This window comes from Physcomitrium patens, chromosome 7, assembly GCF_059467195.1.
Source record: "Physcomitrium patens ecotype Gransden chromosome 7, ASM5946719v1, whole genome shotgun sequence".
Classification (NCBI taxonomy): domain Eukaryota; kingdom Viridiplantae; phylum Streptophyta; class Bryopsida; order Funariales; family Funariaceae; genus Physcomitrium; species Physcomitrium patens.
The window spans coordinates 7,588,281-7,606,431 of NC_143416.1; the positions used below are offsets into that span (position 1 = coordinate 7,588,281).

General features: G+C 40.7%; 3 protein-coding genes across 5 annotated transcripts; all 3 read right to left on the reverse strand.

The window, feature by feature from the left end:
• Positions 1–420: 420 nt before the first annotated feature.
• LOC112285238 (uncharacterized) lies at positions 421–3,571 on the reverse strand. The gene is made up of 3 exons (XM_024525936.3): positions 2,567–3,571; positions 1,375–1,571; positions 421–1,229 (listed from the first exon to the last, which is right to left on the reverse strand). Exons 1-3 carry the CDS (start codon positions 2,787–2,789, stop codon positions 891–893), a joined length of 759 nt encoding a protein of 252 aa, XP_024381704.1. The 5' UTR covers positions 2,790–3,571; the 3' UTR covers positions 421–890.
• Positions 3,572–7,108: 3,537 nt separating this feature from the next.
• Positions 7,109–11,664, reverse strand: LOC112285085 (uncharacterized). Its single transcript, XM_024525618.3, has 5 exons — positions 10,523–11,664; positions 8,651–8,935; positions 8,397–8,556; positions 7,869–8,025; positions 7,109–7,647 (listed from the first exon to the last, which is right to left on the reverse strand). Exons 1-5 carry the CDS (start codon positions 10,686–10,688, stop codon positions 7,582–7,584), a joined length of 834 nt encoding a protein of 277 aa, XP_024381386.1. The 5' UTR covers positions 10,689–11,664; the 3' UTR covers positions 7,109–7,581.
• Positions 11,665–12,143: 479 nt separating this feature from the next.
• Positions 12,144–17,564, reverse strand: LOC112284922 (mitogen-activated protein kinase 15). Of its 3 annotated transcripts, none has more exons than XM_024525305.3 (11): positions 17,033–17,564; positions 15,814–16,222; positions 15,229–15,356; positions 15,004–15,063; positions 14,739–14,888; positions 14,309–14,464; positions 14,006–14,143; positions 13,811–13,884; positions 13,574–13,675; positions 13,280–13,404; positions 12,144–12,975 (listed from the first exon to the last, which is right to left on the reverse strand). In XM_024525305.3, the coding sequence occupies exons 2-11, from the start codon at positions 16,217–16,219 to the stop codon at positions 12,713–12,715; spliced, it is 1,602 nt and encodes a 533-aa protein (XP_024381073.1). In that variant the 5' UTR covers positions 16,220–16,222; positions 17,033–17,564; the 3' UTR covers positions 12,144–12,712. The 3 variants fall into 3 exon arrangements, with proteins under 3 accessions (XP_024381073.1, XP_024381074.1, XP_024381075.1); XM_024525306.3 differs by having other exon boundaries at positions 16,367–17,528; XM_024525307.3 differs by having other exon boundaries at positions 17,299–17,478.
• Between the last annotated feature and the right edge of the window lie 587 nt (positions 17,565–18,151).

Genomic DNA, 18,151 nt, shown 5'->3' on the forward strand with positions numbered 1-18,151 from the left:
AAATTATGAAACTGTCTATTTTTTCTAATAATAATTAATAGCACAAAATTAAATAGATATAGAATGCTTCAGAAACGTGCTCGCATGGAACCTGCAGGTATGAGATTGGTTTGCTTTGGGAGAATGAACCTTGATTACAATCGATATGACTCATTCTATTTTTATTTTTTGATATGTTTGTTTAACGTATTTTTACGTATCCATTCAAGACAAAATGTATATATTTATATATATATATTTTGATGGTTTGTTGATTTTTCCAGGATTTTCTTCTATATATGTGCACGAAAGTCACAATAGACTTCATTCTAGGAAATATGAAACTTCACAAATATGCGAGGCAATGCAGGCATACTGATCATAAATGCATTACACAGACAAGCAAGGATCACACTACGTCGAGAACAAGAACAAGTAATATTCCCTGAAAATCATCCAAGAAATTTATTATTCTTAAGCATCTTTAAACACGTCAACTGCAAAGCAGATCTGACAGTACGAAAGCTGCCCGTAGGGTGAAAAGAGCAGACCAAAATCTAACTGCACCATCACCACGGACTCGCTAGTTACATCACTAAGATATCGCTGAAAAACTACACGAGATTCTCGACACTTGCCAGCTGTCAAGCCTGCCTGAACTAAGAACTGAATCGACTATCATCTTACTGTTGAAACACTTTTATTATATCCACGTTCAGCATGATAGGAACATGACCTTAAAACAGGTTTAAAAGGACATACAACTTGATGTACCAACAAGCGTTCTCTCCTCCACAATCTCATCAGACGTCACCAACAGAAAGCCCCCTGGTATGCTGTAAGCTTTCCATCGCTTCCCAGAGAGATACTTTGCAAACATAAGTAGGTACAGGAAAAAAAAACTGGTTTAACTAGTCATTTGGCAAATATTTACCGGCCGGATTGAGCTGTTTCAACAGGCCCCCATATGTGGAGTAAAGGACGCGATCTTTTGCCCCTGTTCGGTGTTTATCATTGTGCTTGCAGAAAAACTTGAGCTGGTCAAGAGTGCAAAGACCAAGAGTCTGAGTTAACAAGAGAAATAGCCAGTTTATTTCCCTTTTTTTCTCAGCTATGATTGGCTTCACACAGTCATTTTGATGGCACAGTGTGCAATCAAGAAGCCGTGGGACCATCCAGTGTTTTGGTGCGCGATCATGCATAGAGTGCTTGTTCTCAAGAAAGTACCTTTCAAGCTGAACAAATGCTGCCTGAGTTCATCCAACATCAAAATTAGCAAGACTTATGGCTCTAGATTTTCCAAAACAAAGAAGCAACCACGAAGAAATTAGTCACCAGAGTTACAAGGCAAAAAAATCTACTGAAAATACAATTGAAAAAATGAGGAATAAATACCTGTAGATTGACCTCGACGGTGGTCATCCCATCACACCTTTTACACTGCACCTCACCACTGATACTGGTTAACCCGTGTCTAAACATCCATTCAAGGCTGTGGTTCTTCGCACGATACTCTGTGGACCATAGAAACGGAGGTGTGACATGAGGACCTTTCTTCGTTAGGTTGCCACTAGTTGCTGACAACCGTTCACCTGCCACAATCCATACATGAAAATCAGAGACAAGGCATGCACTAGAGAAATCGTCTCCCCTGCATACTGCCAAGTAGGAGAGACTCAAGAAAGCTTTTAGACACAAAGCGCAGACATTCATCATTCGTTTACAATTTCAAGTTACGACCTAATCTGGAAAAATAGATTATTTGATCTGATAATTCCAATTCACGAAGTTAAGTGGATAAGAGATAAATAACATCCTAAATCTACCAACAGCATGCCGTTTCTACTTGTTACAATAAAGCTGAATTAGCTCAGGACTATTCCAAGACCGACCGGAGAAGCTGTATAAGTTCAAACTACTACGCATACTAGCGAGTGCTCACAAAAAAGAAAAAGAAAAACCAAAAACGAACAAAATCCCAGCTCTCATGATCACATCGAAGCGTTCCATAAACAATTATCCAACGTTCGCAAAATCATCTTTAGATGTGCGTCATCCTCACAAACTGAACACTAACCAAGGCCCTTTAATGAGTCATTGCAGGAAAACGCACACTAAGAATATCTCTGAAGTAAGAAATTAAGTCGCGACTAACTTTGGAGACTGTATGGCAAAACTCATCATGTACAACAGTGCAGACCCAAAGTTTCATCTCGTCACACCACATTTCGAGGTGGTTTTATCAGCAAAATATCTACGGAAAAGAGCGAAAATTAGGGAAGTCATTGAGAATGCGCGCATCATGTAGCATCTCGAGAAGTCAAGAGAATCATCTCCGAAACGCAATTATAAATCATAGTTCTTACCACTAAATCTACTGCATGAAATAAAAATATTAAAACATCTGAGGAACGCACGGTGACCTAATCGTGGATTTCCACAAAGAGGAGGGAAAAAAAGACAAACTAGATAGCATAAATTTTCTATCATATCATCGCTTGAGCGCAATCTACTCCAACACAAATTATTAGAGTACAACAGAAGAAGACTAATACGAAAAATGAGAGGTAAAGGACATGAAACTGACTTGGACATATTGATCCAGGGGGCAAAGTGCGCACAGGAGTGCGTCGCGGGCGATAATGTTCATCCTCTTCGGAGAGCGATGTCACCACCGACAGTAGTGGCCCTTGTTGTTGCAGAGTAGGAGAGCGGAGAAACAGATCTTGCGAAGATGACAGCCGAGACGATGAGCCAGGCGGCCCTAGTGTAAGTCTCAAGCTGTCTTCTTCGTCCTCAGGATCACTCATGAAGGACTGCCGTAGAAGGTCCAGCCTCGCCCTCTTACTGGACCCAGCCACCGTGTCCTACTACCCTAGGCCCTTCGTGAACGACGATAAGAGCCTCCTTCAAGTATCTTCAATATACATCTACTTATATCTACTTATGTGTGCACTTCTCTGCCTGCGATGATGCAAGTGCTTACAAATACTCCAAAATCCTTCGTGGTGTCCACTGTCCTTCCTCGCATTGTTATTAATACTTACAAATCCAGACGGCTGTTTCCCAAATGCAATATGGCAGCAGACGATGCTCTCTAACTTGCGCACGGAGCCGTTGAACGACTCTAAACTTAGTCAACACAAATTCTAAGCTTGTCTTCGTCGCAAACCTACAACACACTCTACCATATTACCTATCGCGACCCAGCCCAGCAGCAGCAGTTACTAAATGCATCAGAACGTAAAGAAAGAAAACAGGGATCTACTTTACAAACCTAAAAGAAAAATTCGACACCCTAATGAAAGCGTGAGGGAAGCGACTAGCAAGAAAAGATGTCGGACCGAGTGAACAGCGTTAGGGTGTCAGAACTATGTTAGATTGCGACGGACGTAACGAGACGCTATTAATGAAATGAAGAGGAAAAAAGAGCTGGAGCTGGGATTTCAAGAGCGCCTTGCCAGCAAATTCTTGCCGGAAAGAACATTTTTCGCTGGCAAAATGGAATAAACCGACAAAACCCTAGAGAAAAGGACTGAAGGGGGCTGCGGAGACAGCAGGAGCATTCTTCCCCTTCCTCCCAGGAGAGACGGACGGACGGACATGCAGACGGACAGACGAGCCCCTTGACAATTTAGTTGGTACTCCACGTCAGTTCTTCTTCCTCCTCCTGCCCGGCCCCGCCCGACTTGGCCTTCATCTTTGCTTACACTAAACCTAACCACATCCAACACAATTATATATATACAAGTGGAAACCCATGCGGTTGGCCACAAAAAGATGTGAAATTTTAATTAGCAATTGCTAAGTCAAAAATTGAGTAAGAAAAAATATATATGTATACACATACATACAATAATTTTGTTACAATGTGAATTAGACCTACTTCTATCCACAATTGCCTATGATATAATTCCTTATCTATGAACAACATTAACAAAGAACTCGGTTTCAAAAGTGCACAATTAAACCTTTATTACAATTAGGCCTAAAGTCACCTACATGTACCAAGTCATAATGACAAGGCAATATACTACTACAAAATCTCTCTAGAAACCGTGCAACTTTCTTAAGATGCTTTATATTAGAGAAGCATAAATTTGACTAATTAAGAGTAGAAGAAGTAAGGATCTATATCGTTTCTTACTTTTAAATCTTTTCAACATTCTATCTTTTCTTTTCTTTGAAGCTAATTTTCAACAAGAATCTTTCAACATGAATCTTTCAACAAAACGCTCCAATCTACCATCCATATATGTGTTGGTGCTATTCCTGATAGCAATGCACATCTTTTTGTCTATAACACGTTCCTCCTCTTCTTCCTCTTGCTCTTCTTTTCACCTCTCTATCACTGTATACTCATCACTAACACCTTATAACAAAATTATCTACAACAAATTGGCTCCAGAAAACCTCTCTACTATTTTAACCTATAAATAAGCAAACACCTCAACACATGCATCAGATTGTTTAGCTGAATTGATTTGCGTAAAGATGGAAAAATAAATAAATAAACAAATCATCATGTAAAAAATCAACATAAACAGGCCGAAATAATTCAATGCGATGAACAATTCATTTCGCAATTAATTCCCACAAAACTCCACACACAACATATGAGCAAAAATGGCAAAGCCATCAACATTGCCAAGAACCTTCAAATGTTGAGCACGTCTAGCCTTGCACAGCAAAACTCAGAACATCATCCAATACAATGGAATTTAAACCAAATCCTACAGTTGAATCAATGCCCAGAGAGGAAAAAAAAATTAGTCAAGTTAGTCAAAAAATCACTCCAAGTTGTCTCTGTATAACTCTAAAAAATCAAAAATCACCCTCAAAAATCACTCCAAGTTATCTTATTTAGTATGAATTTTGTTAAGGCCTTGTGAAGTCAACTTTTGCTTCATTTTGTATGAAAATTTTCAATGACAAGAATGAGAGATGCACCCAATTAGAGATGGTTTTTGTTTCCTCTTAGTTATTCTGTTAGTTATTTTATAGAATAAATATTCCTTGCGCCATTCTTGAGCTAGCCTCTCCATCCTTGTATGAAAAAATAAAAATGCAACAACAATTCATTTGGAAAACAAGTAAATATATGTAAAGTAAAAACACACTCACACATGTTTATGTGATAAAATAAGAAGTTACTTGTACTTATGCTTGATCATATTCTTTAATAAGTGCTTGATTATATTTATATTTGATTATATATATATATATATATATATATATATTAAAAACATCTTGTCCAATATCATTCTTGGTAAAGAAACTTGCATACTCCATCAGAATTTGTATCAGGTTTCTTCAGTATATTTTACTTGTCAGCACAGACAGAAATAATCGTTAAAAAGAACCTATGCAAATACATCACACTTGGTGTTTTGAATATTTAAAGCATGGACATGAACATTCAATGAAGAATCTTTTGTCAACATAATTTTATAGTTACAGGTAGCATTCAATTCTTAAATAATAAATCATCCTAGCATGTATGGTGTTTTTGTAGTGTATGTTTTTAAATCCCAATATATTTAGGCATAAGTAGACAGCCCCTAAGACAAGCTTACACATGATAACACTATATTTCCTGCATATCCACAGCACAATGTTCTTGATAAAATAAATTTTAAAATTAAAGCAGTAACTGGGTATGCCATAAAAAGAGCTCAAGACTTGATATAATGATGTAAAATATTAAATATGTTCCAAATGTGGGTTGGTAGTACAATTAAAATAAAGTAATCAAGTTATGCACAAGGGAAAACAATAGATTAATTTTTTTAAAAGTGTATTACCTTATTGTACTTTATATTTAAAATTGTATAAATTTAGTCACCTTGATTAAGTGCAACAACTCATACATAGCACTTAAATTGCAAATGCTAAAACGATTGCAACAATGTTAATTTGGTGATTTTGTTGAACACAAGTCAGACATGCTCTCTGTTGCAATTTTACCTTCTCTCTACATGAAAAATCCAAAAAATTCTTAAAATCTAGTTATGCCAAAAAAATTAAATGATTACTTCATTCCAAAATAATATATTGTGCAACATTATTTTTCTATTAATGAAATAATAGATTTCTCTTATATTCATTATGAGTTGTAATAATTTGTCACATCATGCTTCTTGTGTTTTGTTGATTATTAGGCTTATAGCATTTCTAAATGATTACAATGTAGAATGACATTACATATGTCATGTTGGACTATATATTAATTACTTGTCTTTTGTTGATTATTAGGTTATAGTATTTCTAAATGATTAAAAAATAGAGCAACCTCACATATATCATGTTAGTCTATATGTTGATTAATTCATAGGGTGTGCCACTTATAATCTCTTTTATCCCACAATCCTACAAAAAAATTTGATAATTGCATTCAGATTCAGTGAATTGGCAGTTTATTACTGTATATATGTATATATCTATCCTAACTTTTGGTCGGAATCACTATTTTAAGTGTGTAAGATTTATGTAACGTTAGTAAAAGAGTTAAGTTCCCATGTCGAACTAAATCACGAAGAAATTGTGTCCGAAAAATTATAATGCGAATTACGAATTTTATAAATTGTACATGTAATATTCAATAGATTTAGACATTAATTGAAGTTTGTGTGGTTGTGTACTTATTTGATTTCTCAAAAATGTGATCCTTCGGTACAATCTCGGTGCAAAATAAGGGGATGGAAGAGAAAGAAGATGAACAATTATCTGAAAATGGACGAAAAACAATTTAAATTGTTTCAGGGTTCTTTTAGTTACTTGAGAACACTCTCTGGAGTCGGTTTATATTCCATTCAAAAGGGGTTTGAGGTGCACGTGTCATGTGTTCCAAGGCCATTGTCATGTGTTCACGTACCTGCAGCAGTACGTGAATTGTACCGAGGTGGATCGCTGTTGAGCACGCGATATGATACAATCCTCGATTTCCTAATTATGGAAGTAAACTATTCATTCTAGTCATCAAGGATGGATAATTATTACAGCATTACAGCTCAGTAGCTACAACAAATTTCGATTTCTGATCAAAACCTCACAATTCTTACAAATTTTAAAAAATCAAGCCTCACCAGGAGCACTCCAAGTGCAACCCAAGGTACCTCACTCAGAACACTGCACAGAAAAGGTGGTTTAAATTAATGACCATGCGGCATGGCGGACAGCCTGAAATCGGCAAAAGAATGTTATAAGTAAAAGATACAAAAAAGGCATCTCGACTTCTAGTTTCTTCAGTGTGCTAAGGATCAGAGTAACTTCTATTTTCAATAAACTTTCAGTTAGTAGAGATCATCAAAAGGCTAACTGTTATTCAATGTGGATTGCAAAGCTCGCCCAGAACGTAAATACAGACACTGCGTTTGTGGTAACAAGCGGTGTCCAAGAAATAGTCATTCCACAAACGAGCAGAAGTCAATGAAGTGAACGATGATGCTGAGAGATTTTTGACGTGGAGTAATCGACCAAACTAACCTAGAACTCAAGGCGAAACGGAGCACACTTGAAATAAAAACTACATTAGTATTTTATACTAAATGATTGATTTTGAAGAACAGAAAACGGTCAGAAAAATGTGCCCTGAATATCCCATCATTGTGCACCTCCCTCAGCGTTTCCACCACTATAAGTCTTTTTCAAAGCAGTGGTTTTAACAATCTGCAGCCGACCCACAAAAGAAACGATCAACAAACAGAAAACCGTTCCAACTGTGTTTAAGAAGACTAAACAGCAGCATGTAAAACAATACCCATGAGATCTACCCTAAAACCATTCAAATTAATCATGTGATGACAACTGCACATTCTTAAGTTCCTCAGGTCACTAGTTGATTCTACAAGAGGTTGTATAAAGAGAAGCGTGTAGTCAGAAATTCTTGCCTGTCGCAACATCTGGTTTTCTCTTTGAAGGGTGGACACTCTCTCTTCAAGTTCTGCATTTCGATGTTCCAATTCCTTCGATCTGATCTCCAACTCACTAAGATATGCTTTTTTCCTTTCTCTAGCTTGCTGAGCTGAAACACGATTTCTAAGCAGCCTGCTCCCAAACATACAACACACTCGATTACGTGTATGCTCGTGACGCGAAAACTTCACCACTCTAAACAGCAATGTTACAAAACTAACATGGTTGAGATCAATAACAGCAAACTTTTCATTCGCAACTCAAAAGCGTGTTTCGAAATTTCGCATCCTTCTCGGTAGAATTCATCTATAAAAACAAAGATAACTACTAAAAGATAAATAAAGACAACATTTTAGAAAAAGTAAAAAGGAGTTACTCCATCAGAGCATTGACTACTAAAAAAACACAAAAACATCGCACACGCAACGGTTGTAGATAAGAAACCATTAGACATACGAAGAGCACGACAAAAAAAGCTTTGCATTCAATAGATGAACGACAACCTTTTCAGGCGCTTATGTTCTTTATCGGCAGAAGCGCCGCCTCTTTTCCGATGAGAGGATCCAGTTGGACCTTTCTCTTGGGTGTGTGACCCAGCAACCCCTCCACCTGTCTTTGCAGACAACTCGGGCACTCTCCTAACATCACAATCGCTTTCATTGCCTGCCATTCCGAACCCAAATGATTAAAAAACCTCCAATGCATCACACCATCCGAAGTCATTACAGGTGCTGAAGCATTGGAGAAGAAAAAATACCATCTTTCATGAGTTTGTCAACGGCTGCATTGGCCAAAGGAGGTGACACTGACATGTCAGTGCCCGTCTGCTGCTTCGAAGAAGCCGGAGACGAACCAGGACCCACACTAGAGACCTGCATTGGTAGAATTCCCTCCAAGCCTTGGTGCTCACCAAAATTCACAGGTTTCCAGTTCCGGCCAATGTCAACGCCTTCTCTGAAACCCCTCCTGCTACTGTTTGCAACACTACTGTTGTTTCCAACAACCGATGTCAACTTTGGAAATCTCTTTCCATTTCCTGCGCCTGACATCCCATTTGCTCATTCAGTTGCACTGTCTATCTTTCCAACACTGTTCGATTCCGACTGCAAGGAAATATATATAGCCGAAAACTCTCGCTACATGAAAGTGATACCCTCTCATTTCAACAGCCACTAAGCTGCTGTCCCAAGATATATACAGAAGTACAACAAGTGTCTGAACTCAGGTAAATTCATGAAAGTAACATGCACGTTGAACATCGAATACATCCACTAAAGTGCTATCACTAATCTGCAAATATTCATTGTACTGTTATTAACCATGAACTTCTACAAGCTTTAGCAGCAACCTGATACTGTTAGCCTAGACGATCTCCTCAACCCCCTCTAATACCAACTGAGTAAATTTACCAGTCTCACGTTCATATGTGATCACTTTAAAATTCTGTGAGGCTCGAAGATGTGATTCTACAGAATGGGATGCCGACTTGTGAGAGAAGGTGTAATAAGGACTACACTGTTTATAGCAGAAACAAAGATTTCCCCGAGACTACAATAGATGCCGAGCCTAAATCAAGTAAGATACTTCTCGATAATCTATGCACTCTAGACTAATGTCTAAATAAGCTTCCAGGCCAGATTCACACTGTCAACAACAGACCCCTAAATTATGAATAATAAACTTCAAGATGAAAGTCTAATATTAGACTTCAAGGTACCCTTGACTTGTGTAGAAGTAGCTTAAACTTATGCAAGTACTGGGACCCTAAGCACTTCGATAAACTCAGTGTTTGCATACAGCATAAATCTAGGCTTTCTGGATAAAGTCCAAAGTAATGGAATGTTTCATCTGTTTGGTAAACCATATTTTGACAGGAAGCCATGAAACTTTTACTGTAACATATGCTGGACATGGTCCAATGAATACCCCCCAGAATCCTTGTTTGATAAGTTATAAATGTTATCCAGAGTCTTCAGGGCAGCGCACTCATAAATCGCAGTCAGGCAGTACCTATACGGAAATCTCACTTAACTAGTAATTGGATAATTTACATTGTGTAGAAAAGACTGAGCTAACCCGAGCAATGAAATAACGAACATAATAGAAAAACAGCAGAATCAAACTACGTGTTCCCTACATACTCCGATAACAGAACCAATGTAGCGATATGAAATTCAACCCTTCGAGCATGAAAGCGTAACTGTTTTAACAAACAGGAGGGTGCGAAAAGACTCTGACCATCGCCAGAATTTGAATCAGAGACAGAGACACAGAGAAAGACAGGAGGGGACAATCTGTCAAACTTCAAGTATTTTACAAAAAATCTACATCTAAACTACGCTATATGACTCATTGCAGCCAGGCATCGTTTAGCGACGTTAGATGTCCAAAATACGAGTCCTGATAAGTATTCAAAAATTGCCTAATAATTCATGGATCAAACGAGAAGCCATCTCATTCCTCGTGAAGATAAGCATCTTCTGCTCGAAAGGTTTAGAGCAACTTACAGCCAAACAAACATTCAATCCTAGCACCCTAACAACTAGTAAACTTTAACATAGATTGACTGGCCTCCACAACGTCCGGGTGCCAAATCATACCAGCAGCTACCCCAGAGACGAGTAAGTACCTTGCAGTAGATTAGAGCCACAAGCCAAAGGATCTGTCACGTCTGGCACTTCAGCATCGGTCTCATCACCAGATTCTGACGAGTAACAATCAGAAGGATGATCTGCTTCGGAATCTGCTTCACAGTGCACCTTCGAATCACCTTGGGTCTCATCAAAGTCTGTCATTAGTACTCCTTTCTCAAACCCTCAAAACCCCTGAGTCTTTGAAAACCTGACCTCTTTCTCCTCCAGTCTCCAAGAAAAAGGAAAAAATAAGGGAGGAACCGGGGGGGAAAAGAAAGGGAAAAGAAAGAAAGAAGAAGGAAACGGCTTAGGAGACTAAATAAATAAAAAGACAACTCTTCTCAACGCAATCTCCCTAACTCTGCACACAAGGGACGGTCTACCGACCTAGCATCGAGCTCACCCGCCCAACGACCACCAAACTCTACATAAAATTAAAAAAAATTCACGGCTATTAAACGCCAAAAGCTCCTCACTCAGACATCCATCCTTCCTTACAATCTGACACACTCAGCAAAGGAAAGCAACATCCCTGTCTTTCTCTGTCTCTCGATAGCAAACTAACCTCACTCAAACCTACCCCAAGCACGCCAGTAACAACCAAGAAATCACCAAACCCTACACAGCCCTCACTGTATCTCTCTCCCAAGTTCCACTCCTGTCCTCCACACACCGAAACGAGACGAACACATATTCCTCGGTGTAAGTGATGACATGAACCTGAGAAAAAGCGGGGGGGGGGGGGGAGAGGCAGGGCAGGCTTCCGTAAAGCGACGATGATTTCGTGGAAAGAAGTGAAGGAGAGATGGGAAGGGGACTGGTGACAAAGCAACAACACAGCAATGCCGAGGGGGGTCGGTGGTAGAGGAGGGTTGGGAGTGAGAGTACAACGATGCAAAGCGGGAGGCAGAACCAAACACCAACAAACAACACACTCGCAAACAGGGTCTAGAAGTTGGGAGACTTGAGCAGCACAGAGGGCCACGTCGCCCCCTTCCCCTATTGTCCAGTGTGGGAGGCGGTCGAGTTGTGGGGTGGGACGGGAAGGGCGAGGGGAGCTAGCTTTCGGCTCTCTTCCCCGCTGCTGCTGCTGCCCCGTTCCCTCTCCTCTAGCCCAGGTGCTGCTGCTTCCTTCCCATGGGCATTCCGCCTCTCTCATAGGCTTTCTGCCCCCCGCGGCTTAAATCATATTCTGTACTAGTAGGAAGATGGGCAGACACTCCCCCATATGGACGGGATCTGGTCACACACCCCCCCCCCCCCCTCCTCCCGCCCCGGCCCGGCCCTCTTTCTCTCTCTGCGAGGCCCCGTGCTCGCCGTCATCGCAAGAGCGTGGGATTGTATTTCCCCGCATTCCCGTCTCTTTCCGATGCTGACTATCCTGCCCCTGTGGTCGGTGTTAACGTAGAGCTAAAGGGAGAGTTTGCATGTGCAAAGGTCAATGCTGTTCACAACTCTTTCGTGTTCTCTCCTTCACATGATCGCACACATTGTCACAGATTGGGAGTAGTGTATATGCTACAGGGTAGTAGACATCGTGTAAGAGCCTATCCGCAAATAAGTCGGGCATAAAAATCGACGAGTAAGAGGATTACAAATCGTCTTTGCAATGCTGAGTTCAAAATATTGAATTTAATTCATCAAGCAGAATTAGTATGCTTTACCAAATCCGCAAAAGTTTTCCACATGAGAAACTCAAGACTACTCAAGTCAGAACATATATCCAGACTCTGGCCTACTATGAGTTGAAATCAGGATATGGTGGTTAGATACCTTGTCGGGGTCACTAGTACATCCAATGCCCGATATTGGGACCTTGTTTTGAGCTATGTTAACACCTTGGATCATTGCTGCAATCTACATGACTTGTATGTACCTACAGGAGTGTCACCCTATGCTTCTGTAGCGATGTGGATCTCAGATTTGAATTCACAACCACTACACTGAAGAAGAGGACCCATTCACGGCTGGAAGATATGAAAAAGAATTCAACACGAATGCTGATAAAACTGACACACTGCTACTTAACCTACAATCTGCAAATAATGCTCCCGATCGGTCCTACTAGCATAAGCTTTCCCAAACCATCACGAGAGCTATGGACATCATGCCCACTAGAATGCTCCATCTATGCAATTGAAGGCAGGAAGCAGTAATGGTAGAGTCTACAGGATCCTTGTCGTAAGTTAATGTCCAACACTCTGAGCTGCAGGAACTTTTCGGGAAGATCCAAGGCCCATGGATTCCGTCTTGGACTGCACAGCATTGAGTTCACGATCATCCCGATCACTTTTGCTTGTAGAGTGTCGTCTTCCATAAGGGTTAAGAGGAGCAGAATAAGAATTTGTTGCACTCATTGCAGCGGTTTTTGTCACGCGGCGGGGATCCGTATACTCTTTGTTGGAAAGGCCCATGAAACTTGTTGGATTACCTGCTCTTCCAACAGGACCTGCAATGAGGAAATATGAGGTCACGATAAGTGAGTCCAGCAGCTTTCTCCACATCAACCGCAACAGTACCAGCAAATGAAGCCGCATCGAAATTACTCCTCAATGCTACACACTTCACTGTTCTGTCCACCTGCAACTAGAAGTAATTAATAACCTAAGCCTTATCATTCAGACCTTATCGTAACAACTAAGAACAGCTTCCAAATATCAAGTTCGAAACAACCAAGGTGTGCAGAGGGCATTAATGAAGACGTCCCAAAACTTGAAAGCGTTAGGGTTTTAAAGCAGAAAATTTGTAGTTACCATCTAGAGATTTAGAGTTCTGAGAGTATGTGTTCCTCTGACCAGAAGCTCCATGCTTGTCCTGCAACTTACTTTCCTCTCTTTGATACTTCGCGGCTTCTTCACGGAACTCCAAGACTCGTTCCCTAGAAAAGCATTCCAAACATTCTAGCATTTTAAATACACCGTGAATCAAACGAGTAATAGACTTCATTTCTATCTTGAGAGACTCTGACCATAACTCTACAAATCGTTGAGATGAAAAATTTACTTTCACACTTCGTAAATTCAGATGCAGGAGTACAAAAAAGGTACCTCGGGAGTGAGGCATGTTGTCTCTCAAGGGGAGGATTATTGCCAACCTTGCCATAGTGTTCCTCGAGATGAGCGAACTGTCTTTTGAATTGATCCACCGCACTATTCATCAAACAAACATTATCAGCAAGCCTTCACTGAAATCTCAACCACCAATATGCAGTTACAACCTCAACCTCAACATTCTAATGAAGCTTGCTCGCAAAGGAAATGTGTTAATGGTTGATTGAATCAGACCTGGGGTACAGGAAAGTAGCATTATCTGAACCGTTGAGATACTCCTTCAGCATTTGTGGATGATATTCCAAAATCTGCCACACAACAAAACTTCTATATCAGAGATGTCCATCATAATAACTGAATATCACACCGATAATTAAAATGAACTCTCCAGTCCATAAATCAATGACGAATTCCACTGAAGCTACATACCTCCCGATAAATAAGCTCCCTCACATCTTCCTTGTTGATTCTCCTTCTTTCAAACTCAAACTCCATTTTCGTAATTGGTTGAGCAGAGGGTTCCCTATCCACTTTTGCCAAACCTTTGAAATAAGGATCTGCCAAAGCCTACACCCATCAATATAGTTTAGATACAAAGCGACATATTATGACTACAAAAGAAGGAATTCAGTTCCATTAAGAATAACAGAAAAGACTTTGAAAAGAACTTCAAAATCGTCCAAACATGCATTTAACTGTATTCGATCCCATGTTGTACAATCCATGAGGTACCTCCTCTGCAGTAGGTCTGTCTCTGGGATCAAATGCAAGCATTCTTTCTAGCAGCCGAATAGCTAGGGGATCAGCATTTGGAAATTTCTGCCCAAAGGGCATGGGGAGTTTCTTTCGCATGGTGCTAAGGTATCTCCTTGCTTTCTCATTTCGCACCTGTAACAAAAGACCAAATTCATTGAGAATGATTTTACGACGCAAACTGCAATGCAGTACATTAGCAACTTATATGCAATAAGCTCTAGAACATACTCCTGAGGGATGCGCCAACCATCCATACGTTGCTTACAAGTTAGATGCAAACAACAATCCAGAACTGTCCTATAAAACAGACAGAATCAGGAATTTATGCCGCTTAAAACTCTCCATAGGATTCTTTCACTTGCATTGAGCCTCACCAAGTTAAAGTATTTCAGGACTGTGCTCTTACCCTTTGAACGGTTTCTGAAGATGGACTTCCAAGCATGTCTGTCATAAGATCCAGCTGATGAACAACATTCTTCCCAGGGAAAAGTGGCTTTCCGGTCAACACTTCCGCAAATATACAGCCTATACTCCAGATATCGATCGCAGGAGTATACTGTAAAAAAAAGGGACATAACAACACTTATTCAAAATCACTCACAAATATGTTCTACCCAATAACTTGTGTCATGGTCCACGACCTCCACTGAACGAGAGCGCACTAGTGTTACCTTAGAAAAGAATGAACCACATAGCTCCGGAGCTCGATACCACCTTGTGGCCACATAATCCTGAAGCACTCAACAATAGGATATACACATATTATAACAAGCTTAAAACTCTACCTCCGATAAAATTTGACCCAGAGTTTAGAGTTAAAAGGAATTAATTCGGTGCAAAGAAGTACAATTTCCGAACGTACTATTTCGAATTGTATTAACAGGGTTAAACCATACCGTCCAGAAAATGGCCGTTGGCGCATCACTGAAAGCCACCCGAGCAAGTCCAAAATCACAAATTTTCAGCTTGCAATCAGCGTTTGCCAATACATTCTTTGGCTTGAGATCGCGATGAAATACATTAGCTAAAGCATCACCCAAATAGAAGCACGTCAACATCCAAACGAGACACACATTCATTAGATCATAATCCACTATTCTTCTTGAAATATAGTTACATTTTCAAGACTACATTTGCATTTGATGTCACACCATACCTCCTAAACGTACCGGTATTTTTGAAAGGACAGTTAATTAAAACAATGAGTTCCTCCAAATTGAATCTAGGACGAATTTCGATCGTGTAAAACTATAATTGCAGGAACTGCCAACGTAACCAATAATAAGAAATTAGTTACGCACTAAAAGACTACAGTAGAATGCGGGTCCTCCAGGTAATTTCAAGAGTATGCTTCACTTTAATACACCTGTTGCATCCTCACTAAGCTGGAATAGGTTGCTGACACCAAGCCCTACGAAGATCAAGTTAAATATTCTCCACAACTAAATGAAAGTCAATACACTACAAAATGTGACGCCCACCTGTATGGATATACTTGAGAGCCCTCAGTAGCTGGTACAAAAAGAATTGATAATGCTCAGGGGTCAAATCATCATTAGCTTTGATAACTTGGTGCAAGTCTGACTCCATCAGCTCAAATACTACATAAATGTCCTTGAAATCACGCCGTGATGGAGGAAGCATTATGTGCTTCACTTCCACGATGTCAGGATGTCGCAACAACCGGAGGAGCTTGATCTCCCGAAGAATGCGTGTTGCATCTGACACATGCTCGAAAATATCATTGATCTTCTTGATAGCCACCTTTTCACCAGTTAGTGTGTCGACTGCCGAACAGACAACCCCGTAGCTTCCTTTTCCAATGACTTCCAGAATACGGTAGCGATTGGCTTCCCCGTACTCGGTAAAAAACTCCGCATCGGCCATTTCCTGCATACATGCAACAACTATCAGTGGTCCATGTGTAGACTTGTCTTACCAAAAACATACTTGGAAGAATTGAACAGCTTCCACAAACGCGTCCACGTCTGCGCGTCTGACAATTTCGAATAACAATAAGAGCAATGGCTTCACCCGTCTCACTTCTTGGAATCCTCAAGTAACTTTTCACAACTCGGCTCAGCGAAACTGAGCCAAACCAGTGTGTTTCAAATCTTAAAGGGCACTGTAAACACGACCACTTCCTCCAGCATCTGAATGGTTCATAACATCGTCATGCTGCAATCTGTGATGATGATTCAACTTCACCACATTCCTCTAAAACTACTCCACTCAGGGGCCTAAGGGTGGGAGGCGCTGCAAGTGAAGTGACCAGATGATTCAGACACAGAAGCAGTAGCTGGATGTAGAATCTCGAGAGAAAAAGAGAAGCTGCCAGTCACCATCTACGCTGATAATCTATGAGAAAATCCGATGGCCAAGAAAATACATCGAAGACATTTCGCGGGTACTGTGGAGGACAATTCTAACCCTTTCTGCAACACGTAAGAAGAGCTAAGACATGTGCGGCTGACAATCATGCCAGCGCTATGGGATCTACGCTTCATGAACGAGAAACATTTTTATCGTTCCCAGTATTTATAGGAAACTGTAGACTCAAAAACCACTCTACCTCCACAATAAAACAGAGATCGAAACAAAATCCTGACAAATCACAAATATTCCAAGCGCATTAAATCGATTCAAGGGACACATGTAAGGATGCCAAAAGCGCAGAAAAGAGGAGCAACAATCACGGACTTTCTCCGCAAATCAGCTGGCCGCATCCAGAAACTCCAGAATCCGTACAACAGCGCCCGACGAGGAAACCAAGGTTTTCTTCAGACGAATGACCCGCTTCTCCTCACACTAGGGCATCCATTTCACAACCGACGGCTCTACGCTGCCGCGTGCATCGTGTTTAGACGTCCCTGACTCATTCCACAGGGGGCTCCAACCGTGCGCTGGTGCTCCTCACTAAGAGAGAAACCCCGATGCCCAGAGCTTTGAGGAAGAGGGCACACAACCTGCACGAAACGTGACGTGGGGCGGTTGGCGGATGCTGCCGAGGCTGCCCTGGGCAATGCGGCACAGCGAGGAAAGGGAAAGGCAACGCAGGGAAGGGAAGGAGAAGGGGAGGCGAGGAACGAGGAACCCCCGGGTCTGGCCTGGGCTGGAGAGGAGGACGACGAGACACAGAGAATGCTTCAGAGAGAGAGAGAGAAAGAGAAAAAAAGGTAAACGATGGTTTGTGAACGCTTCTTCTGGCAACACAGCGAGCGAGCGGAGCGGGAAGGCAGCCCCGTCGGGAAAAGCAGGCCAGCCATGGCGTCGATTGTCCTGCTCCGTCCTGTCCTGCCCGCTCCCCCCTCTGCCCGCCCCCCTTGCCCTGCCCGTACTCAGTTAGCCCTGGTGGCCTATTCCTGCACCCCGGAACCTTCGGCCTTCTCTCGTTCGCCTCCGAACCACAAACATAATTCACAGCAATGTAATGTGAAACTATTACATTTGGTTTTTTAATATTAAACAATAACCACAATACATTTGGTTTTTTAATATTGAACAATAACCACAATACATTTGGTTTTTTAATATTAAAATTATGTATATACACATGCAATCATACATACAAACATACTTACAAACATATCAGGATCAGAGGCCATTGTTTTGCTATAGAAACTATCAACAAAGCAAGTTATTATATAAGTAATATATAATGTATTTATTGTATTTAATGTCTTATCTAACTCTCTTTATCTCCAAAAAAAAAAAAAAAATATTATTTATATGCTTCGTGAAAAACTATATTTTGCAAAGTATCCACTAAAAATAAAAATAAAAATAAAAAGTCATTCTGACAGCCAGTTATTTTAGTTG